Raw genomic sequence first — 22,298 nt, forward strand, 5'->3', positions numbered from 1 at the left:
CTTAGCTGAACCGTACATGCTGTTGACCACATCATTTTAGTTAAAAGGCTAAGGGATGTTGGCTTTGCAGCATCCAACAGACTTTTACAACTGTATTTCTAACAGAACTCAATGTGTATGTATGTAGACAGACATAGGTCTTTCGTTTTGAAAATCCAGAAAGTACAGACACACTTTGCATGGATTTTACATCCTCTACTATTTTATACTCCTTGAATACAGAGTGCACTGCATTCATTAAGGTGTTAAGTTAAATCAACGCTGCCTTCTATATAAGAATGCCTGGACTAACATCACTAAAGGTACAGTGCACCATAATTTATTGGACAGTGACACATTTTTGGTTATTTGGTTCTGTACTCTAGCACTTTGAGTTTGAAAGGATACAATGACAATGAGTGCAGACAGTGTCACACGATCTTTGCTTTGATTTAACATTATTCACAAGCTTCTCACTACCATGCAACAGCAAGTGTTGCCCTGCTCTTTTTTTGCTCCTTTCCTTGTAGGCAACTCTAGCAACACCCGTTAAGCTTAATCCCATGTATAACTTTCAGATAATTTCAAGATAAGTTATTAATAGTTTTACTTGTCATTTTGTATTAATGTTATACTTTCAATTCCTTACCCTGTTCGGTTGACCGGACTTTTCTGAGGTTCGGATTTCTGAGATTCGACTGTGTGTCAATATGGCAATAATTAGATTTCTTCATTACTACCTTATCTCTCTGCTGTACTGGAATTTCTACGAGCATCACATAATGCAAAATTAAATATTTTAAAATGACTTTTTCAGTTAAACACAAGCTCCATGATCGCTGACAGCAAAACGCTTGAAGCTACACCATTTTGTCTACGCTCCACTCACCCACACACTGAGTCCCAGAGCTGTCCAGAGTGCTGCCTGTAGGGCACAAGCACACAAAGGACCCCGGGCTGTTCTTGCACTCCCCATTAACACAGGGACTCGACTCACACTCATCGATATCTGCGGGGGGAATCACACCATTATTGCTTTATACCACCAACACAAGCATCTGTGCAATCATGCACACTCTCAGCAATAAAGGTACAAAAAGTGCCTGAAAATTTTCAAATGCTTGTCGCTGGGGTGGTGCCCTATAGGTGTATAACACTGTAAACCTAGCCAGCAGTATATCATTAATTTGTAATTTTGTCATTTGTACCCAAGGAGAACATTACTGTACGTTCAGGGTGAAGAATGCAGATTGCAGAAAAGGCCACTGGTGGAGCAAAACTTGCAATTCATATATATATAACAATTACAATAACAATAACAATTAATTAATACAACGTGAGAATCACCTTCGCACACATCAGTGTCGGGCTGAAAGACGAAGCCCTTTGAGCAGTGGCAGGTGAAGCTGCCTGGGGTGTTTCTGCACTGTCCGTTATCACAGAGTCTGTTGATGGCGCATTCGTCAATATCTGCGAACAGACATGCACAGAGCAACTGGTTGTCCGAAATGGGTCTTATACAAGGGGTCTTATACAAGTAATCATTTACTTTTTTTTTTTACATTTTAGTCATTCGGCAGACACTTTTAATCCAAAGTGATTTACAAGTGCATAGGTTCTTCCACAAGTTAAAGCATCATATCCATAACTAGTAGAATACACAAAGTGTTGTTCTAAACATATAGTCATCATAAGTGCATTTATTTCATTAATTAATTTTTTTTTTTTTTGGGGGGGGGGGCTAGACAAGAGGGATAGGGATATCAGAAAGGGGGTGGGGGAAATCAGGAGGTAGGACTAAGGTACAGTTTGAAAAGGTGTGTTTTTAGACTGCGTCGAAATAGGGGGAGGGATTCTGCTGTCATTCCACCACTGAGGACCCAGAACGGAAAACAGGCGTGAACGTGCAGCTCGACCGCCAGGTGCCTTTAGTGAGGGAACCATAAGGTGACCAGAGTTGGCAGACTGGAGTGGTCTAGCTGGGGAGTAGGGAGTGATCAGGGATTGAATCCTGTAGAAGAGGGGTGACTCACCAAAGCAACGTTTCCCAGACAGGTCTACCTCATATCCATTGTTGCAGTTACATTTATAGGTCCTTAGCATGTTCTCACAAACACCGTTGTCACAAATGTCCGGATTCAAAGCACATTCATTTATATCTGTAGGGAAGAAAATAAGCATGGCAACTGTAAGAAATCCAAAAGAGAAATTTAAATTGGCTACTTTTCAAGATAACAGTATACTTATTACAAGATATTTTCATTACTCTGACAGTATATTGAGAGTCATGCTCTCCTGGGCTTATTTCAATGAGGATTACTGGGATTCTAGCAGGAACCTTGTACCTCTGCCTTCGGATGTAGTTCCTTCCCCGTGGCTGCACAGTGCCTGGAATTCAGCTGGAAAACAAACAATCCCAAAATTCTTTCAATATTCCTGAATGCAACAACTACTGAGCTCAAAATGCAGAAAGCTGCTGGTGACAGTAATACTACGTTATTATCCATGTCTGTGTTTTGTCATTTATGCATATACAATTCTGCACATAATGTGGTGAAAATTGGTGTCATTTTGATACCATAACCTCAATAGGGTAGAAATAACGAGAAACTGGTACGGTTTTAAAAGGCATCCTTTTCCAGAAGCATCATAGCTGACATAGGGCCTTACCCTGCTAATAAATACATTTCAAACATGCTGCTGAACAATATTATGTGTCATGTAATGAAGTGTCATGCAGTGATTTGCATCTTGAAATGACTTGAAAGGTACTATGTCACAATCCTAGACAGATGCTTTCAAGGTTGATATCAAGGTTGACTTCCTGGAAAGCTGTGCTGGAGGACTGTGGGGGGAACAGGGGGAAACAGCAGTACCTGAGCCCCGTGGCGGACAGGGTTGACACGGTTCTCCAAACGCATATTCAACGACGGCACAGCAGCACTGCGACTTGGTGACCGCTCCAAACAAGGGCCTCACACACTGTCCTCTCTTGTAGCCTCCGTAACACGTGCTGCGCATGTGTGTGTCTGCATCAGGGGCCAAAGAGTGTGTGACAGAGGAGAATGCAACACTCCAGAGAAAAAGTTCAAAACCATTTCTAAGCGGATACTCAAATAATGGTCACACTTTACAAGCTACATGAAACGCATTGAAATCATGTGGTTGTTACCATTCATTTATTGATGCACAGATACATTAGTTAAGTTTGAAATTTTTCATTTCATTAGTTAATGTATTTGGTGACTACTAACTAATATATTAGTTACATGAATAGTTATACATAGCATAGCATACGTAGCAAACCATAGGATAAGCTTATAATTAGTTACATTAACTGTTTTTCATTCTAATATGAATTGGCATTAACTAATGTAGTTAACATGAATGAATGATGTACAAATACATAAACAAAGCTGGACTTCTTCATTGTGAGTTAACTACACTACATTAGTTAATGCTAATGAATGTAACCTTAATGTAAAGTGTTACCCAAATAATTAAATTACAAAAAAAAAAGAATTAACTAGACCATCACAATCACCATGATCACCATATAGCTGGTGGAAAAGACTTAAAAGCAGGACTTAAAAGCAGGACTTACCGACACAAACACGTCCGTCCAGACCCACGGCTAGGCCGGGCATGCACTCACATCTGAAGGAGCCCTCGGTGTTCACGCAGTGTCCATTCATACACATGCCCGGCGTATCGCACTCATCGATGTCTGCAACAAGATAGCCGCCATCATCACAGGGTGCCACACAGCTCCACAGAGGTCAAGATCACAGTGTTTTTGTGACTGCTATTTCAACGCCCCAGAAGCACTAACAACTGCCCTTTCATGTAAATATCTACACCTGTTGTTGTGAAGAATTGAAATGACAAGATTGTCCTTACACTTTAATCTAACTGCATACTGTATAACCATTGCTGTAAATAACCTGCTGAAGTTAGAATGGTTTACGCGATTCTAATTTAGCCTTTTTTATATTAACCGTATTATCCTGAAAAGGCTTGTGTATGGTCACCAAAAAATATTTCTCGTTAAGTAAATACATAGTTGCATAAACAGAAGTACAAGATCCAAGACTATGCTATTTGTTTTACTATTACTCATATTTAAGAAATCACTAGGCTGTCATTTTTAACCAATTAAGCAAGGTTTGTCCTTAGCTTGAACCACCTACTTCCTCTGATCTAGACAGAGGTAGGTCATTGTTTTTTATCACTAGACTGCACAACAAATCAGTGAGAGCATGTATGCCTGGCATGGTCTGGTCTGAGTGAGAAAAGCTGGAATAGCACAGGTCGGGGATGGTGACGGAGCGGATGTACCCAGGCAGAGGCGTCCGGTCGTGTCCAGGTAGAAGCCGGGTTTGCAGATGCATTTGAAGCTGCCATCCTCGTTGATGCACATCCCATTGAGGCACATGTTTCTGACCAGGCACTCATCCTGATCTGCAAGCAAACACATCACATGACACTACAGTCATTTATCCCAAGCAATGTACAATAAAGTGCAAATCAAAACCAGGGACAAGTGCGCTGAAGACCCAAGAGGAAAGTACAGCTCCAAGTCCTAGAGTGATCACATAGATACAAACTGAACCCGTGAGGAGTACACCAACCTTCCAATTAGCATACCACGGTTGGCAGCTAGAATACCCCTGAATACTAAAACAATTATACACAAGTGCTATTATAACCTATGGCATACACATGGCTAATTATTTCCATGCACCTTCCTCAAATGCAACACCTTAAGGCACCAGCAGTTAAATGACCATCTTAAGTGATCCAGGAGTTTCCTCCTCCTCCTGTGCTGGAGGCAGTTAAAGTGCCCCCTATTTCACTGACTCTGTCTTGTACTACTTGACATTAATATACAATTACATATGCTCACACGATAGTGTATGTAATTACGTCATCACATGACTGTATTCCCAGCAGCTACACCACCATTTCCGTTCTCATAGGTAAATGCTGAAGTAGCACAGGTGTATGCTAGGTTAGCACTCTAACAGGAGGCCCGGAAAAGCTGTTGAGGTGCTGTGAGTTGGAAGTATGCACACCAGAAAGTGTAAAACACTGTTTATGAGTTTTCAACACAGCAGTGGACAGCACAGTAAGTTACGTTTTTATGGGGAAACAGACCTTGGCAGTTCTTCCCATCGGCAGTGATTTCAAAGCCGGCGTTGCAGACGCAGTGGAAGCTCCCAGGAGTGTTGACACAGCGGCCATGGTTACAGATGCGTCCATTGGCCACACACTCGTCTAGATCTGTGGGGGAGAAAACGAGGATACAAATGCAAGGAATTCAAAATAATAAATTATTATTACACTTGCAAAGTGCCCTAGGATGCTTGCATGGAGAACACTATACTGTATAACAGCCTGTTGCATTGCATTGCATTGTACTGTATTGTATTGTATGTATTGTATTTTAAATGATCAACTCCAGGTTCAACCACAATTCTCACAGGCAGTGAGACCAGGGCTATTATGCCAAGATCAAAACAGACTAATGTATCACCTTACTGCAGTCAAACTAGAACCAAGCCCTGGTTTACAATCCAGCTATGACCAGCTTGAAATGATCAGCTACCAGCTGAGTATGGAGCTGGTCTGAACTGGTCAACCAGCTACCAGCTCTTTCAAAACCCAGTGTAAGTTAAAAAGAAAATGTCAACATGGTGGCACACAGCCTCTCTCACCTCGACACTCTGTCCTGGTCGACGTGGTCTGAAAGCCGGCGGGACACTGACAGTAGTAGGACCCAGCCGTGTTGACACACTCGCCATGCGCACACGGGTTCCGGTTGCACTCGTCGTCATCTGCAGCACGGCACACAGGAAACGTCACACGGAGAAACCAGACCCAAAGAGACACGCTCTATTCTTGGGCCAATATACCGTCTTTGACAACCGCGACACCATACGCGGCCATTTCCCCCCACAATAAAGGCTCAGAGATAAGACATTGGGGGAATGCGCCTGGTTACAGACGAGCTGAAACAGAAGTTAGAGCTGCACTAACTTATCTTTCGGGGGCAATTTCTGTAGGGCGGGGAGTTGATTTGACTGACGTCAAATGAGGATGTGGGGCACTGCGTAAAAGGATGTTGATTGGATGGGGAATGGAAATTTGGGGAATTTTATCAACGTACACACCCACTGGTACAGTTTGACGAAATTCACATCGTATTCCAGCCAATGGAAAATGTATTCAGTGCAAACATATTGGGTGATCTGACACAAAATGTGAGATAAGTTGTTTAACAAATCTAGATAAAAAATACCAAGAAATAAAAGCAGAAAATCTTTTGACCTTAGTGTCTTCAGTGTATAGCACAAACAAATAAATTGACTTTGCTGATCCAATACTTTTGGAGGGGACTGTACTTCCAGATATGGTCATATGGCTATAAAATTCCGATTTCAGCTTTACTCTGGTCCACGAGGTGTTGTTAAGTGACAGAAATGTTGGAGAGTAAGTGCTCACCCACACACTCCCCACGAGCATGCAGTTTGAAGCCCATGTTACACTCGCACCGGTAACTCCCAGGAGTAGGAATACAGCGGCCATTTGGACAAAGGTTTCGGAAGGCCAAGCACATGTTGGTGATGTTCTGGGTTTGAATAACTGCACAAAGACATGAGTAATACACACATACAAATACTTATTCCATGATTACAGTAGCACACGTTGTTAAAACAGTGCCTTCAGGTCCAAACATATATTTATTGGTATCTTCAAAAAGGGATTTAAACTATTAGCAATGAATAAACCAATATTTTTAATGTGTAGAGGAAACACTGATGGTGTCAGGAGTTTCAAATGCAATTGGTCCTACCATAAGCACTCAATTCCCATGAAACAATAGTTTACTTCAGCATACCAGAAGTGTAATTCCATAAAATGCAATTATGCTTAAAGTATTCACAGGTATACTATACTTTTACCGTACTACAAATATACTTCAGCACACTACTTTCACATGGGAGAACATGCAAGGCTCTAATCGTTCCCCTCATGCAGAGGGTTCCACCGTTTCCTATGTGAATATGCAGATAAAGTGTGGACATACGAGGAGGAGGCTGAACGTATGGAGGGTATGTTGGTCTTTGGAAGTGAGGGCCCCCTGGGATAGGTCCTCCAGGGTAAATTGGACCTCCGGGTCCAACAGGCTGACCAGGGTAGATAGGCCCTCCTGGGACAATAGGACCCCCAGGCACTATAGGGCCTCCAGGACCAATGGGGCCTCCAGGACCAATGGGCCCCCCAGGACCAATGGGCCCCCCAGGGACAATGCCAGGCTGGATGATGGCACACAGCTTCTGGTACTCATCTGGAACAAAACAGTTGCAGAGTGAACAGGCTCTCACAATGAACACCATCAATGGGGCAACACTAAAATTATTGCTTGGAAAATTAAATTAAATTATTTCACTCCCACAAAATGCAGAGTTCATAAAAAAACACTACAAAACAAATCAGTCTTGACAAGCATTTTCAGTCTTGTAATAAGACTAATAAGTTACTGTTTGCTTGAAAAGTGACATTATCTCACCCCATTGGCAGTCTTTTTGTCTCATTTAGTAAAAAAGTCATATAATTAAGATTTTAAGTATAAATATAAGAATAAGGTACTTGTTAAGACTGACTTATTCTTTTTTTTTTTGGCAGTGAAGAGGGAATTCACAGTCCAGCTGGTAAGACCAATGCGTTCTTGGCATTTCATCTCTGAAGCTTGGTCTGTGAGAAGAAAAGGAGGAACGAACCGGTCCCGCGGATGGGGCACATCTCGTGGGCGGATCCGTCGGACCAGCACCTCCCGCTGTCGCAGCAGCACTGCATTTTGGTCATGAGCTGGGCGTTCTGGTTGGCACAGCGGCCGTTCAGCAGACTGGAGAAGCAGTATCCATTCCGGCCGTCTGGGGAGGAAGGGCTCTGCGTTACACACACTCTCAGAAGCGACAGGTTTCTTTTGTGTGTCATAAAATGTTTTTTATTCAACAACATTTTTAAAACAGACTATTTAACAGTTTATTTAACTGTTTATTTCCTCCCCTTTCAAACACCCCCCCATTTATTTTCCAAGACAAAAAGGTACAACTTCATTATATACAGCTCGCTAGTGGTGCAATTTTATGTACCTATATGGTACCGCCCCAGCAACATGCATTCACTTTTCCTATCTTTATTCCTGAGAGTGCAGCCACATCACATTTTTCCAGCTTTACACTTTCTGTAGACGAATGGATGCGGGGGACAGTTTGGACTTTATAAACTTGTAAATAAAGATTGAGTGCCTCACAAATGTCAAATAAGGGGGAGGAAGAGGGAATAAATAGTTCAAAACATAGCCCGTGCCGGACGTTCACATGGACGTACACTGCACTGGGAAGCTGACAGAATTGTTTGGCAAAACAGATTTTTCTGGAAAGCCGAGCTTCATAGCGGACATTCCTTCCAAACAAACATCCTCCTGGGGTCTGGGGCCAATGGAGATCAGCTGCACTTTCCTGGCCCAGATTCTCCCCCAGTGCAGTATGGGACTGGGGCGGAACCAAACCCTGCTTGTGATTTAGGGTTTTCCTTGCCTTGTTTGGACGAAAGATCTTGGTGTGTCACCACTGTGCGGCAGGGTTGAGGGCCCATTAATCTGGGCTCTGTAATGGCTTTCTCTGAGTTACATATCAGCACAACCCCCCCCTCATATGCACATCCACAATAGGATATCCTGTGGCTTTCAGACATGTCATGAAACATGCTTTGACAAATCCACAAAACCAATATTTCATCATTATTTTCACTAAAAATGGGCAACAGTCCACTGGAGAAATTATATTTCCCCCGCGCTCTCATTGCATTCAGAACGATTCTGCAGGGTGAGGGTATATGTCCCTTGTCTACTGGCACTTCAGCATCAGGTAATATTGAGTTAAACCAACAGGAACTTCTCTAAGGCGTTAATGAGGAGAGGGGTACAGCCACAGGCCAGGTCTGCGCAGTGTGGAGTTACACCCTGCGTCCCCTCTCCTCGTAGCAGTTAAAGAAAACAGCTCATTCTTGTGGCATTAAGAGGCAACAGACTACTGACCTAAATTCCAGCCGGTCGGGTTTTTGGAGTGGTTACAGTACTTTCTCGGCATGGCTCCTCAGCCTGCGGAGCGAGACTGCGTAGAGGAAAAGCTTGTCTGACAGACTCCGAGGGAGTGGGGCTACGCTACGTGGTTATGCTTAGCTCTGTCTGCATTCTTAAAGGTCCCGTACTGTGTCTTTCCAATGTCCTGAAATCCATAATACAATAAGTTTTGTGTGGTTTTAAGTACCAAAAATAATCTCTATCTGGTTTTACATGTCCATTCTCCTGCGCCTCTCATGAGCTTTACCAAGAATAGGTTGTTTTAGACTGTGTTTTTAAGGCTCATTAATATCAATGAACTGCTGTTCTGATTTGCTGGCTTGGGCGGCTTGTAGCGTAGTGGTTAAGACACATGCCCGGGACCCGCAAGGTCAGTGGTTCGAATCCCGGTGTAGCCACAATAAGATCCGCACAGCTGTTGGGCCCTTGTCCAAGGCCCTTAACCCTGCATTGTCTCCTGCTCAGTCTAATCAACTGTACGTCGCTCTGGATAAAAGCATCTGCCAAATGCCATTAATGTAATGTAAAGCTCCAACAAGCTGAACACTGTCTGTACACAACTTCTGTGGATTTATTTTGGGACTGTGCATTTTGTTGCTTTCACAGTATCAAGGGAAATTTTCCATAATAAAAGTGTAAGTTTCCTAAGACTAAAACTGAAACATTCCCATTTAATTCCTCTTAGGTGTCTTCAAGAAGGTATGGCCAAGGGCCAAACTGGATGGAAAGGGATTATGAGGCCTTAGGGATGCTCCCTTAAATTAATTCTCACTGATTGTAAGGAACCGTTGGTCAAATTAGGATGTGCAGAGCATGGAAGCTACACAGGATGCTTCTGAGGAGAGAAATGCCCATACCTCATTCTGAGCCAAAAAACTAATCTCAACATTTCAGCAGAAAAGCACAAACTGGACCATGACGTACAGAGAACCTGTTTGTATGCTTCTAATGCCCCCATTTCCCATTCCAATTCTGGCATATTAGGATACCTTTTCAGGACTTTTACTGTAGATTCAAGGAGTTAATGACTTGTGTGGATTTGCAGGATAATCATGCTTGCTGTAGCACAAGCAGGTGCTTGTGACAAACCAGGAGATTCTTAATTATCTCTACTATTCAAGCACAGACCTGGGTCAAATACATAACTTTTTTGGATACTTATCTGTATACTTCTCTGTGCTTCATTGATCTTGCCTGGTGCAACTGAGAGCCAAACAAGAAGACCTTTAGAAGGGTGGGTTTGCCCTTTTTGAAGTTATTTCATATGAAACTTATTTGAATCTGAAAGAATTGCATATTTTGACCCAGGTTTGTTCAAGTGATAGGCAAACTGACGCAACTTATTCCTCTTACCAATACATCTGGACCCATCGAGAGGGGTGTAGAATCCCTGAGGACACTTGCAGAAGTAGCTCCCGACCGTATTCGAACATTCCCCCCCACTGCACAGACCAGGAATGTTGGCACATTCGTCAAGGTCTGTGCAAAAAGAAATGAAGTATGGATTATGTTCTATTATTAGTACACTTTAATTATGTCATAATACTGTACTTCAATGTGCCCAGAAACAAAATGGAGGCACAGCGGAGAATTGTAATTAAAATTTTTACAACAGCGTTTTCTGCTTATCATCTAACAGTGCTGGCGAGATAGAAAGCGTCTTTCCAAGCTGTTATTTCTAAGAACAATTTGATGAAGTTTGTAAAACAGTGCTAACCACATTGGTTTCAAAAGAAAACGCATCAGACATTAATGTGGGTTATGAAATAACTGGGCCAAGATTTGGAATTCCATATGAATCAGCTTATTTCAGGAGGAAATACGGTACAGAACTTTTGCAAGCAGGCAGCACAAGTCCTTCATTTCAGAAAATCTAATTGTGCAGAATTGCAGCCACTCCACTGGTCTGGAACGTTTCACACATGAATTACGCAAAATAAATAATTTTACTTAATTAAGCCAACATTCTTTACCATTCTAACATCTGACAGAATATGTCTTTCATTCTTTTAAGTGCTGAGACTCTTTCTATTCAAAAATAAACTATAGTTAGTGCATATTACAGGCTGAAGCAAGCTCTTAAAATGATTTAATTCTCTTTTAAAAATGCCACAATATGGTCGCCCGAACACAGCACAACACAGTCTCCCCACAGCCCACGGGCCCTTGACCCCCCAGCCCCGGCCCCAGCCCCAGCCCCAGCCCCGGCCCCGGCCCCGGCCCCAGCCCCCGCCCCAGCCCCAGCCCCAGCCCCCGCCCCAGCCCCAGCCCCAGCCCCAGCCCCAGCCCCAGCCCCCGCAAGACCGGGGACAAAACACGCGAGTCATCTCTGAATCATCAGCGCCCACATCCGCCCCTCTGGCCCCCGCACTTGCAGGGCACCACACACCCAGAGACGGAGGCGCCTCTCCCCTGACCCTGGAAACAAGCCCCTCCGTCCAGCCACTGTGTGTAAGGGCTTTTATTCAGTCACCAGGAGACCCTCAGACTGCTCAGAGTCTCAGCCAATGGGGCCTGTCCTCTTTGTTGTCTAGATTTGTATAATATCACTGTATAAAGAACCAGTAACGTGAAACTTTATCATTATAAGGTTCTGACTTCATTTCTTCTTTTACAAAAATGAGTGTCATAAATATGTTGTTTATAGAGCAATTTTATAGGATTTTGACATTCAGAACACTTTTAGGGTGTCTGTCATTTTGATTGAGTTAGTTTGCTGTGGGATGTGAAAACTTCTCAATATCTCAAAACTACTCAAAATTATGCAGAGAGAGCCTTATAACTCCAAGGTCACAATGTACGGGTCGGAGTCGAGACTTGCTGTTTCTCGAGGCAGCTCACTGCAGCTCGCCTTAATCCCGCTATTATGAGAAACACTAAACTCTGTTGCAGCTGCCTGTACGCTTGCACTTATTCTTTTTGGGTCCACAGGCCTCTTGTACAATTAAATCACTCACACCAAGGTTTGGAAAAACAGAAAGCAGGCTAAAATGTATTTAGGATTCATTTCAAAGTAGACCTACACTTGAATGATCAATGGAACAGCACTCATTATTTTCACTGTACATGGTGCCGTTTTCCGAAGGTCTTACCTTCACATTTCTGTGTAATTTCATTAAACTTGTGTCCGGCAGGGCACTTGCACTCAAATGATCCAACGGTGTTAATGCAATTTCCTCCTTGACAGAGCCCTGGAATGGCTTGGCATTCATCCACATCTACCAAGGGGGAAAAGAATGTGTTAACCAAAACAAAATCACATCTTTCTTTCCACAGAATTATTCATCTGTACGGGAATTACTGGTTTAAAACCATAGAAATGGGCTCCCCAATTTTGTTCTTTGTACAGCTGGGTTGAGTGGGCTGAAATGGTGCTTTAATTTGTAAGGAAGGTGGTATGAACTGGCGAAATATAACACCGTAGTTAGTGTTGGATCCATAAGACCGAGTAACATCGTAGCTGGTGTTCTGCTTGGCCTCGTAATCACCGTTACAGGAACATTATTTTCTTTCCGTCCTCTGCTACAGCTGCCGATTGTGTTTTAAAGGGTTTCTGCGTAAAACTGAAGCTGCACAAAAACCCAGAAACAATAAAGCCTTCATGCCTCCTCCACACTTTCTCTGCAGTTTGATTTAGAATGGGATCTTATACTCAAATAGTGTTTCCAATAGGAACCCAGCGATTCTATAGAAGAGCCCTACTTAAAGGGTTCTCTGTGGGTCAAAATGGTTCTCTGTCTGGGAATTCACACTTCACACCTATGACAGAGGGTAAAGAACCAAAAAGGTTTCCCCTATGGAGTGTATGTCATCCGGTGACATTGGGACTGCGTGCACTCATACCTAAGTGTAGTGAGTAGAGAATAAAGGGGAAAACGCAGAGAGAACAAAAGTTGACAATTATTCAGCCGTTATAATACACTTTAATCAATGTAATATTTGTTCTTACCTTTACAAATCAATCACAGGTAAGCAACAAATCAGCCAGCTGTCATTGTCAGACCTAAGTCGCACTCAATGTTATTAAAATGGAATTAGTGCAATGTTCATTAAAATGGTTCAACAGTATCTGTTTGCTGCAAACATACGTAGTTTGTTGGGAACGTTCGCTGTCTTGAAGGCGTGTCAGGTGAGACCCAGGCTGAGAGTGAGAGGGTGACAGTTAAAGTTTGTCATATGGGGGAGGGGGTCAAGAGGAAAAAGGGAAAATAGCAAACGCAGAGATGGAAGAAGAGACAGGAATGCTTCCCATAGCTGCGAGCACAGGGCCCTAAATCAGCAGCCCTGTGGATTGGCCACCCCTGCTCGCTCTCCACTGTCCCACAGACGGCCAGACGATAAAAAGAATTTGTACAGCTGGAGGAATTAAGAGGGGAAGCCAAACGCAGCAGAGGGGCTTTCCAGAATGCCCTGGGGGGAGAAGTCCCGGCCCACATCTGCAGGACCTCTCTGCTGAGACCCAGGGGCACAGGGACCATCCGCAGCGTGACCGACGGGTACCTCGACCGGCTTGGACGCTGGGACTGAACAAAAGGGACAGTGTGTGCCTGGGGAGTCTTTATTTTGTGCTGCTGACAAGCAGGAGAGACATAGGCCACAGCAGGGCATTCTGGGAGCGATGTGTATCTCAGGGCAGTAATTATAACCAATCAGAAACCTTGGAACATGTTTGCCATAACTACATCAGAACGAAGCTGTGCCCCTGTGGGTCAGAGTGGCACAAGGAGGACGCGGAGGCAGGAGCAGGCAAGCTGCCAATGTTTTTTTTTGCATAGTTTAGAGAGTTAAGGATGCACCCTCTCATGGTCATATAAGAAAGAGAAACTATGGCAAACTTCTAATTGTAGAGAAAAAATATTGGAAAAAACGGTCTCAAAAATTGCTGTTGAACCAGCTTAAGTGTTGCCATCCACCAAATCACAACAACTATATAACCATACATGGTATGTTGTTAAATGGCCATCTGCCACTTGCCATCCAATTCCCAAGAAAGGAAAATTATAACCATCATGTCTTATGTTCATCCATTGTCTTAGAATGTGTAGCACAGACTAATACAGTACATAGTGACTGTAAATGGCATAAAGAGCAGACTGCTGGTTCTCTTCTGTGTGTCTACAGTATGTTGGACAAACACTTGTTTTGTCCCAGCTAAAGATAAACAGATGTTTAAAAGGAAACAGCACTTATTTCAGGAAAGGTTGCGTTAAGGACCCTGTGCAGTGTGTTTTATTCATTTTTAATATTAATGTATAGGCTGCAACAAAGTGCTTTGGGTGCTTAACCTTATAAATGTAAAGGGATAAAGGTTATAGCTCTGAAACATGGCCAGAATGAGTGTGCAGTGTGTGCTTGCCAAATAAAAGAATATACAGTACGCAAATATTACCACAAGTGAGGTTTCTGTGGAGTGCTGCTGTCCCTGGAATATTTAAGTCTGAAATAAAAAGCTTCTGTAGCTAGTTTGTTCAACACTGGCCAACATGCAGTGACAAGGCATTTTTGTGACTTGAGATCGCTTCCTTCTAGCGCCGACAAACTGCGCCCATGTCTGACTCTGTTCCACATGAATCTGTTGGCTTCAACTTGATGATCTTGGAACAGGAGAATGGAGGACGGCAAGCTGAAGAAAGGCATCTTCGTCATGAAGGCAGCAGGGATGGCAAACACAGTAAATACACTTTCAAAATGAAAGTAGGAAATCCAATCCTATTGCTATGTCAAGCAAATGTTGAGGTTGACATACTGAAGTGAATTTGTTTGCATGCGGTTTGCATGTGGATTTGAATTCCTTGAATTGTATTTGTTCACTTGTCCCTTCGCCTGCTTCATAACCAATGTATAAATGAAATAATATTCTTCACAGAAGACTGTTTAAACGGTTGCTCCTGGCACCGCTCAGATTCTCTGTAAACTTAATTTAAGTAAAGTGTTAAGATTCAACATTTATTTAGTGTCGCACAGGCAGATTTTTTTTTCCTTTCATGGAAAAAAACAAAAAAATGTTTTTGCCTGACTTGAGACATTTTTTTTACAAGAGAAAAAAAAAGGTTTTTGATTCATAGCAAATGTGCTTGTGCACCTCACGCCCAGCCAAGCGCAAACGCGCCGACCTGACAGGCTCCCCTCTTCACCCCTCGACATTCTTCAGACGGAGGGAGTGAAGGCAATTTAAGTCAATTAGTCCTAATCCCCTCTCGGGGAGCGCCGAGGCGGCGGGTACCTTGACAGGCTCCGGTCCGGTGGTTGGGGATGAAGCCGCGGCGACAGGGGTGGGGCTGGGCGGGGCACATCTCGCAGGGGTGCCCCCAGGCCCGGCCCACGGTGGCACAGCACAGCGTCTTGGTGCACACAATGCCCGTCAGCTGGCCCTGGCACATCTGGTTACTCACCGAGGCAAAGCAGGGGCCCGTCCTGTAATCTGAGAGAGGCACAGGACAGTTACGAGATGGGTACCACACGTCAGACAGCACGGCCGCACACGCGGGAGATTATGTCCCAGTTTATGTTAAACAGCAGACCATTAGGAGTTTAGAATTCAGAGATTCAGCAGAGTAGAAATCTGAGAGGCACAGGACAGATAGATAAAAGACAAAATACCACAAGTCAGATAGCACAACTGCACAGGCTTGCTTTAGCTTAAATAGAAGATAATGATTAGGAGTTCATGATTTCACTTAAGAGATTCAGTAGAGTAGAAATCTGACAGGCACAGGGACGGTTAAGAGATAGACACCACACGTCAGACAACAGGACTGCACACCAAGACTGCACACACTACAGGAGATGAGGAGGCTTGAGTCCTGGTTTATCTTAAATAGAAGACTTTAGAAGAGTTCACAATTTCAATGAGAGTTTCCCTCTGAAGACATTCAGCACAGTAGAAATCTCAGAGTCACGGGAAAGCAAAAAGACAAGTACACTTAGAGGTAAATTTTTGTTCTTCAAGGGATCAAATTTTTCAAAAGTACAGTAAGGTCCTCTTTGGGTATGTTTTCCAAGGAAAAAGGGTAAAGATTTATAATATATTGCTGGCTAGCATATATTGCTAGCACATTTTGTAGCTTTATCTACATGTCAGACAGCACGACTGCACACGAGACCACTACATGAGATTAGGAGGCTTCAGTCCTGGTTTAGTTTAAATAGAAGACGACGATTAGGATTTTTCAATAAGTTTCCCTCTTAGAGATTCAGTAGAGTAGCTTTCAGGCAAATGCAACGGGCAATTGTAAAGCACCAGATCCAGTTACAACATGGGGGCAGAAAGTGTGTAGTGTGATTCAGATGAAATATAAACTCAAGATTTACATCAGTACTGTGCAAGCTCCAATTATGTCTGGCAGGAGCCCAAACTCAAAAATTGGTTCCACATTTAACAGCAGACAACAGACAGCACGAAGCAAAACTAAGAGAGCAAGAAACTCTTATTCCAGTGTAAGGAGCGCTTTAAGAAATGTAACAATTGCATTTTTCCCCATGTTTGAGTGGCACACAAACAGGTCACGTATGTTTCACTCTCCCGTGAATTTCTTTCAGTTCCTGGCGAATAAAATGTTTTGAAGAAAAACTGGGTCATCTCCATCCCCTAAGTACACTTTAAGTGCTTTTCCAGTTACAAAACACTGCAGTAGTGGAGTCATACATTCACTGTCATCATTGCCAGGGAGATTACCAAACATCTTAAATTGATCTCAGATTTCTCACACAGTTTCAGAGAAAAAACAAGTTGCATACAGCTCACTATAGACTTTATTTTATCAACATTTTAGTGCTTCATATAATGAACATATCCAAAGTTATTCCAGCTCTTATTTGTCTAACTTTAACAAGGACGAATGGAAAGCTATGGAAATCATGTTTTCATAACCATTACAGTGTGTACCCTACAATAAACTACATGTGAAAAATATGCATGCCAAAAAATGTCACAGGGGCCTTGTTTATCTTTCATCAGCCGCTTAAAGAACTTTGTAAACATGGTGCTAAATTCTTTGTAAATGAGAAAAGTGTGTGAGAAATGTAACATACACATTCTTCATGTACCACTATGCAACTTGCAGATTTACAGACATATGCCAGAAATGTTTCTAAAATGGAAATAATCAATTACAATAAATTTCACACCATTTCCTTCATTTAATTAGTACGTTTTCAGCAATGGCAGCTGTTTTCTGATATTTATTGGTTTTGTGACACTGAATTCTGAGTTTCAACACCAAAACTACTGCACCCATACAGAATGTCAACACTGCAAAAAGATAACAGAGATAACAAGTATTTTAGTCTTATATTGAGACTTACAATCTTATTTCTGTTACTTTTGATGATAAAAAAGACAGTCTGACTCATTTCAAAATAGCAAATAGAATAAGATAATTTCATGTGTCAAGCAAATCTAATTTCAAAATTGCCAATGGAATAAGAAAATTGCACTTGTCAAGCAAACTTGAAACAACCTAACATTTCCTACTTGAGCGAAAGAAATGAGATTTTAAGTCTTATTACAAAACTAAAATGCTTGTTAGACAGTCACTTTTTGCAGTGAACACCAAATTGTCGCACACCCATAGCACGAAACGGATGGCATTCCAACTGCGAGAAACACATTACAACAGACTTGTTTAAGGACGGAATAAACTATTGCTTTATTTGGTTTCAGTCACCTGTAAGTATTTATATTTCCAGGGAATTCACTTCTGTGCCTTTGCTGGTAATCAAGTTTGGACTGAAGACACAACATCAACCTCCCCTGCATTTTGGCTGTAAACTATAGTTTGGTGTTGAAGAATGTTCAGCCCACAATGAAACAGGATGCCAGAGTTTTTAGCCAAAGGTGGAAAAATGTGTTTCTATTACTAATACTAAGAAACTATCAGTTCCAGCCATACAAGGCACAGCTCCATCTCATCCTCTCTCCTTTGTCCTCAGCCTCAGCATACCCTTTATGGCCAATTACAGCAAACTGTTCCACCGCAAGCCTGTGAGATCTAATGATGTCTCGATGAGCCAACATCTACAGAAGACAATCCGGGAGCGTGTCTCTGAAATCTGAGCTGCATGTTTACATAGAGCAATGGACTGTTTTGGATTATCTATTACCTTTTGCAATGAGGTGTAGCAAAGGCTTATAAAACACAACCACTGAATCTCTTGGATACAGCACAGTTGTTTTGTGAAGTCAACCATGCTACTTAAATCTTAAGTCTTAAGCCAATTTAAAATTAATGCCTTCTGTACATGGGGTCAAATATTACTCACTCTCCTTGGACACCAAACAAGGAGAACCACCCTTTATAAACATAAAAAAGTAATCAAATTCCTTACTTCAAATGTGGGCTGTGCACCACTTACTGTATACCTAACATATGCAGTATATCTTTTGTTATATTGTGAGCACACTGAACAGTCTCCACAGCTGAGACTAAACTCATGGGCAAGGCATTCTTTTCAGTTACAATTTTCCCCAGTGCTGTTTTTGTCTCACAATGTCAGTCATCTACCATTTCCTGTGTTAATGGTATAAGATTAAATCTGTGACTAATAAAGAAACTCCTTTTCTTGAACAATACTAAGGAAAATGTGAATACATGTTATGCATTTTCAAAACAATATCCTTGAGAGGAAATGGAAAACAGCCAAGAAACCTTCAGAGAAACTCACAAAGCATGTAGCCACATACTGTACATGCATACAATATTCTGAACATGGCAAAAATAAGTCCAATATCATTCAGTATAGGGGAAATTTTTGCTTTAGATCAACAAACATAGCAAGCTCTTGAATTAAAATGAATTAAAAGAGTCTATTTTTCTCAAGCATAACACAATCTCTCACTGCCACTGTTGTGCATGAAATAGTGGGTGCGACACGACAAGGTTATCTGTGACTGTGGAACCGCTGAGGCAACAAAGGAGGCGGACGCTCATCAGACCTTGCCAAAAGCAACCACTTCTCCAGGCGCTCTGGACAGGAGATAGGAAGTTTTTGATTTGGCTTAGCTGTCTACTGGAGGAAACCATTGGAAGCGATAGGGAGATGAATGAATGAATGAGTGCTCTGATTAGCAGTGCTAACCAGGAGCCAGCGGGAGGAGGAGCATGCACCAGCAGAGTTTACAGGCCCCTGTAAGCCCACCTTGGAAATGTGCCCATTTTTTTCCTTTAGAAAACCGACTGTCTGTTCTTTTCCTACTTCCTTCTAATATTAAATGCTTTATTTGTTTTGTGGAAAACTAGTTAAAAATGATACATTTAAACCATCCTCAGTTGTGAAATCTATTATCAAAGCAATGTAAAGAAAAGAAAAGAAAAGAAATGAAAAGCATACTTTTTGTAGAAAATATTTAATTCACCTCTCAAGGGGCTTATGGAGTAACTGCTGGTGTCATGAATTTCATATTCATTTTATATTCAACGATCAATCTTATTTCATATTTAGGTGGATTCATACTGTTTCAAGAGCTGGGGATTCACTGGTCTAAGATAATGAGAACCCTTTGGATACATTCTGTACATTGTGTACAAGTTTAAATTAGAAGCTATTTGAATTGGCCTTCAGGATGTGTGTACTGAATGGCACAACCAGTGTACAATGTATAGTAGGGTTCAAGCATGTGTTTCTGAGAAAATTCAGTCATTAATATGTCCTTGGAATGTGCAACATATACTTTTCCTTTTCCGTATACAATTATTCATTTCAAAGTTTTATGTTGTTTAAGATAAGAGAAAGTAAATGTTGACATTTTGAAGTAGGAAGAAATCACGATGCTCCTTAGAGCTAAAAACGTTAAGTGATTTTAAATGCTGGGGTTAAAGGTACACACTGACAGCTGAGGTGGATGCACGTACTCGTATGGCATATACAGACAATATAACTGCAACCAGTTTCAAGCTAATTTTGCAATTTTTCTGTTGAGCCATAACTTGAAACACAGTCATTGCATAATTGGATAACTAAATTAAAGAATATTTATAAATGCCAATAATGTAATGTAATCTAATAAACAAGTCTTAATTATGGCCTTAAAACACACATTTGTAATTACAATGTGTTCACATTAGCTTTAACTTAAGGAAACTAATTGCAAGGACCAAGCTCACATAATTGAACAATGCATTTCACACAACTATTTTAACTTCTTTTTTTTCCCCCACTGGGGAGTTTTTTACTTTCTCTGCCAGAGAAAGTGGGGGGCTGGCCTAATTGTTCATAATTCCTGTTTCTGAAATACAGTGGTGATTGAGCCTGTTCCTGAAGATCTACCGTCCAGTAGGTGTTCATTCCAACCCTAACACAGCTCACCTCACTCAATGGCTAGAGATGCCGTTGAGCTGCTAATTAGTAGAACCAGTGTGCCAAATTAGGGTTGCAATGAAAACCTACAGGACGGTAGATCTGCAGGAACAGGGCTGGTGACCACTGCTGCAAAGCATCTTTGGGACAGTACGACAGTAAAAGTACAAATTTCATTGGAATATATGCTTGCTTAAAATGTGATTAGACTGCTGGATTAGACAAGATTCCTCCCTTTGCAGTTTTACATTTACATTTTTTTCTGTCATTTAGCAGACACTTTTAATCCAAAGGGTTTTACGGGTTAATTGACTTTGCTGGAATATAGCAGAAAAAAAAACAGGAATAAAGCTGTAAATTGGCAGTAAATTGAAGCATATTTTATTCTACTCTTTCACACAAACTGCATCACATCTGCATCAAATCAACTTTGTCAGGAAGGATGACTCAATATTCAAGATTGATAATAGATGTCAACGAGTAGGATTCAACCAAATAATGGCGAATAAACTGTTTATAATGAATCAAGATGCAGTGAGGACATTCAAGACTGTATGTGTGCCAAGTTATATCAAAATTCTGATTAAATAGTACCAAAAAAGACAGAATTTCAGGAGCTCCTGTGTCCTTGAACTTTGACCTGGGTTTATGGCATTTATTTCAATCAATGAAATCCAAACATAATGACTCGATCAGACACCAGAAACAGAAAAAACTGGAACACTTTAATTGTTTGGGCCTGTTCTAATGACACCACTTGGGTCAAGTCTCCACACAATATGGTCATATTAGAGCACTGACACTACTTTTAGGAAGGTAACACAACCCTGGAGAACATATTTTATTGTATACTATCAAGAAACTCTTTATAAAGTTAATAAATAAAAAATCCAGGAGAGTAAAGTAAACCCAGAAGAATTGTCCATTTCAGATGCATAAAAAAGCCAACTGTATACAGCAATCTGTGGCAGAATATCACAGATGCCGCAACAAAACATATGAAACATTTCCTTTACAGAAACCAGGGCCGGGCTATTACTGTCATACATAGGCCCTGGCTGTTCTGTCTGAAAGAATCCAAATGCCACTGACACCAACAGGAAATGACTCCATTCCAAAAGTGTAGCACACCAAGCTCTCAAAACAGAACTGGTAAAACTCTGAAAATCCGATTTTCAACCACACCATGTTAATACTCACCCTTACTCACTGGTATATCAACACTTTCTGGCACATCGATCTGGCACATTTCAGTTTGTTTTTAAAAGTAGCAGCATCTTTTCCCAATGGCTAAGACCTCAAAGGTGCTGTGTAGATTGCTCATAAATACGGAAGAATTTTTTCAATATTTCAAGACACAGTGACCAGTAAATTACATTATGCATTACTGGAAAAAACACAGTTGGAAACAGATGTGGATGATATTTTTTTAGTTTAGGGAAGAGAAAAAACCATGCATGACTAACAATAGGGCTGTCACAAACAAACGGAGGGTCTGAATTCAAACATTTGCTGCAAACACAGGTTAAAGAAATAATGAACAACTTTATGGAAGCCAATGAGATTTATACTAACTTCAAAATATATTTATTTAACAAGAACATTATACCACAAAGCAAGAACTGACTTCTCATTATGTGAACACAGATTATAGGGCAAACATAAAACCAATGATCCGCCACTACTGTCAGGCACAATGCAATATCCAACACCATCAAAGAACTATATACCATACACTAACATCTGTACATACTGTAATGGCATCCATTGCAATGGCATTTTCTTTTTACAATTAATTGTTTTATCCATTATGGATATTTGAATTCTACTCATTTTAAATATTTCAGTGACGAACTGAAAACTGTGACAAAGA

The 22,298-nt window shown here is 41.5% G+C and overlaps 1 protein-coding gene across 1 annotated transcript in view; it reads right to left on the bottom strand.

The window, feature by feature from the left end:
- Nucleotides 1–22,298, bottom strand: part of LOC133130179 (fibrillin-1-like) — a 75,107-nt gene that overhangs the window by 45,656 nt on the left and 7,153 nt on the right. Inside the window, exons 7-21 of the mRNA XM_061244512.1 lie at nucleotides 15,354–15,551; nucleotides 12,223–12,348; nucleotides 10,484–10,609; nucleotides 7,764–7,916; nucleotides 7,070–7,330; nucleotides 6,484–6,624; nucleotides 5,697–5,816; nucleotides 5,137–5,262; nucleotides 4,318–4,440; nucleotides 3,584–3,706; nucleotides 2,856–3,008; nucleotides 2,325–2,378; nucleotides 2,013–2,138; nucleotides 1,327–1,449; nucleotides 869–988 (exon numbers count right to left, since the gene is read on the bottom strand). Of these exons, the coding sequence (XP_061100496.1) occupies nucleotides 869–988; nucleotides 1,327–1,449; nucleotides 2,013–2,138; nucleotides 2,325–2,378; nucleotides 2,856–3,008; nucleotides 3,584–3,706; nucleotides 4,318–4,440; nucleotides 5,137–5,262; nucleotides 5,697–5,816; nucleotides 6,484–6,624; nucleotides 7,070–7,330; nucleotides 7,764–7,916; nucleotides 10,484–10,609; nucleotides 12,223–12,348; nucleotides 15,354–15,551 (2,073 nt within the window). The remainder of the gene's footprint in view (nucleotides 1–868; nucleotides 989–1,326; nucleotides 1,450–2,012; nucleotides 2,139–2,324; nucleotides 2,379–2,855; nucleotides 3,009–3,583; nucleotides 3,707–4,317; nucleotides 4,441–5,136; nucleotides 5,263–5,696; nucleotides 5,817–6,483; nucleotides 6,625–7,069; nucleotides 7,331–7,763; nucleotides 7,917–10,483; nucleotides 10,610–12,222; nucleotides 12,349–15,353; nucleotides 15,552–22,298) is intronic.

Source organism: Conger conger, chromosome 6 (assembly GCF_963514075.1).
Source record: "Conger conger chromosome 6, fConCon1.1, whole genome shotgun sequence".
Lineage (NCBI taxonomy): Eukaryota > Metazoa > Chordata > Actinopteri > Anguilliformes > Congridae > Conger > Conger conger.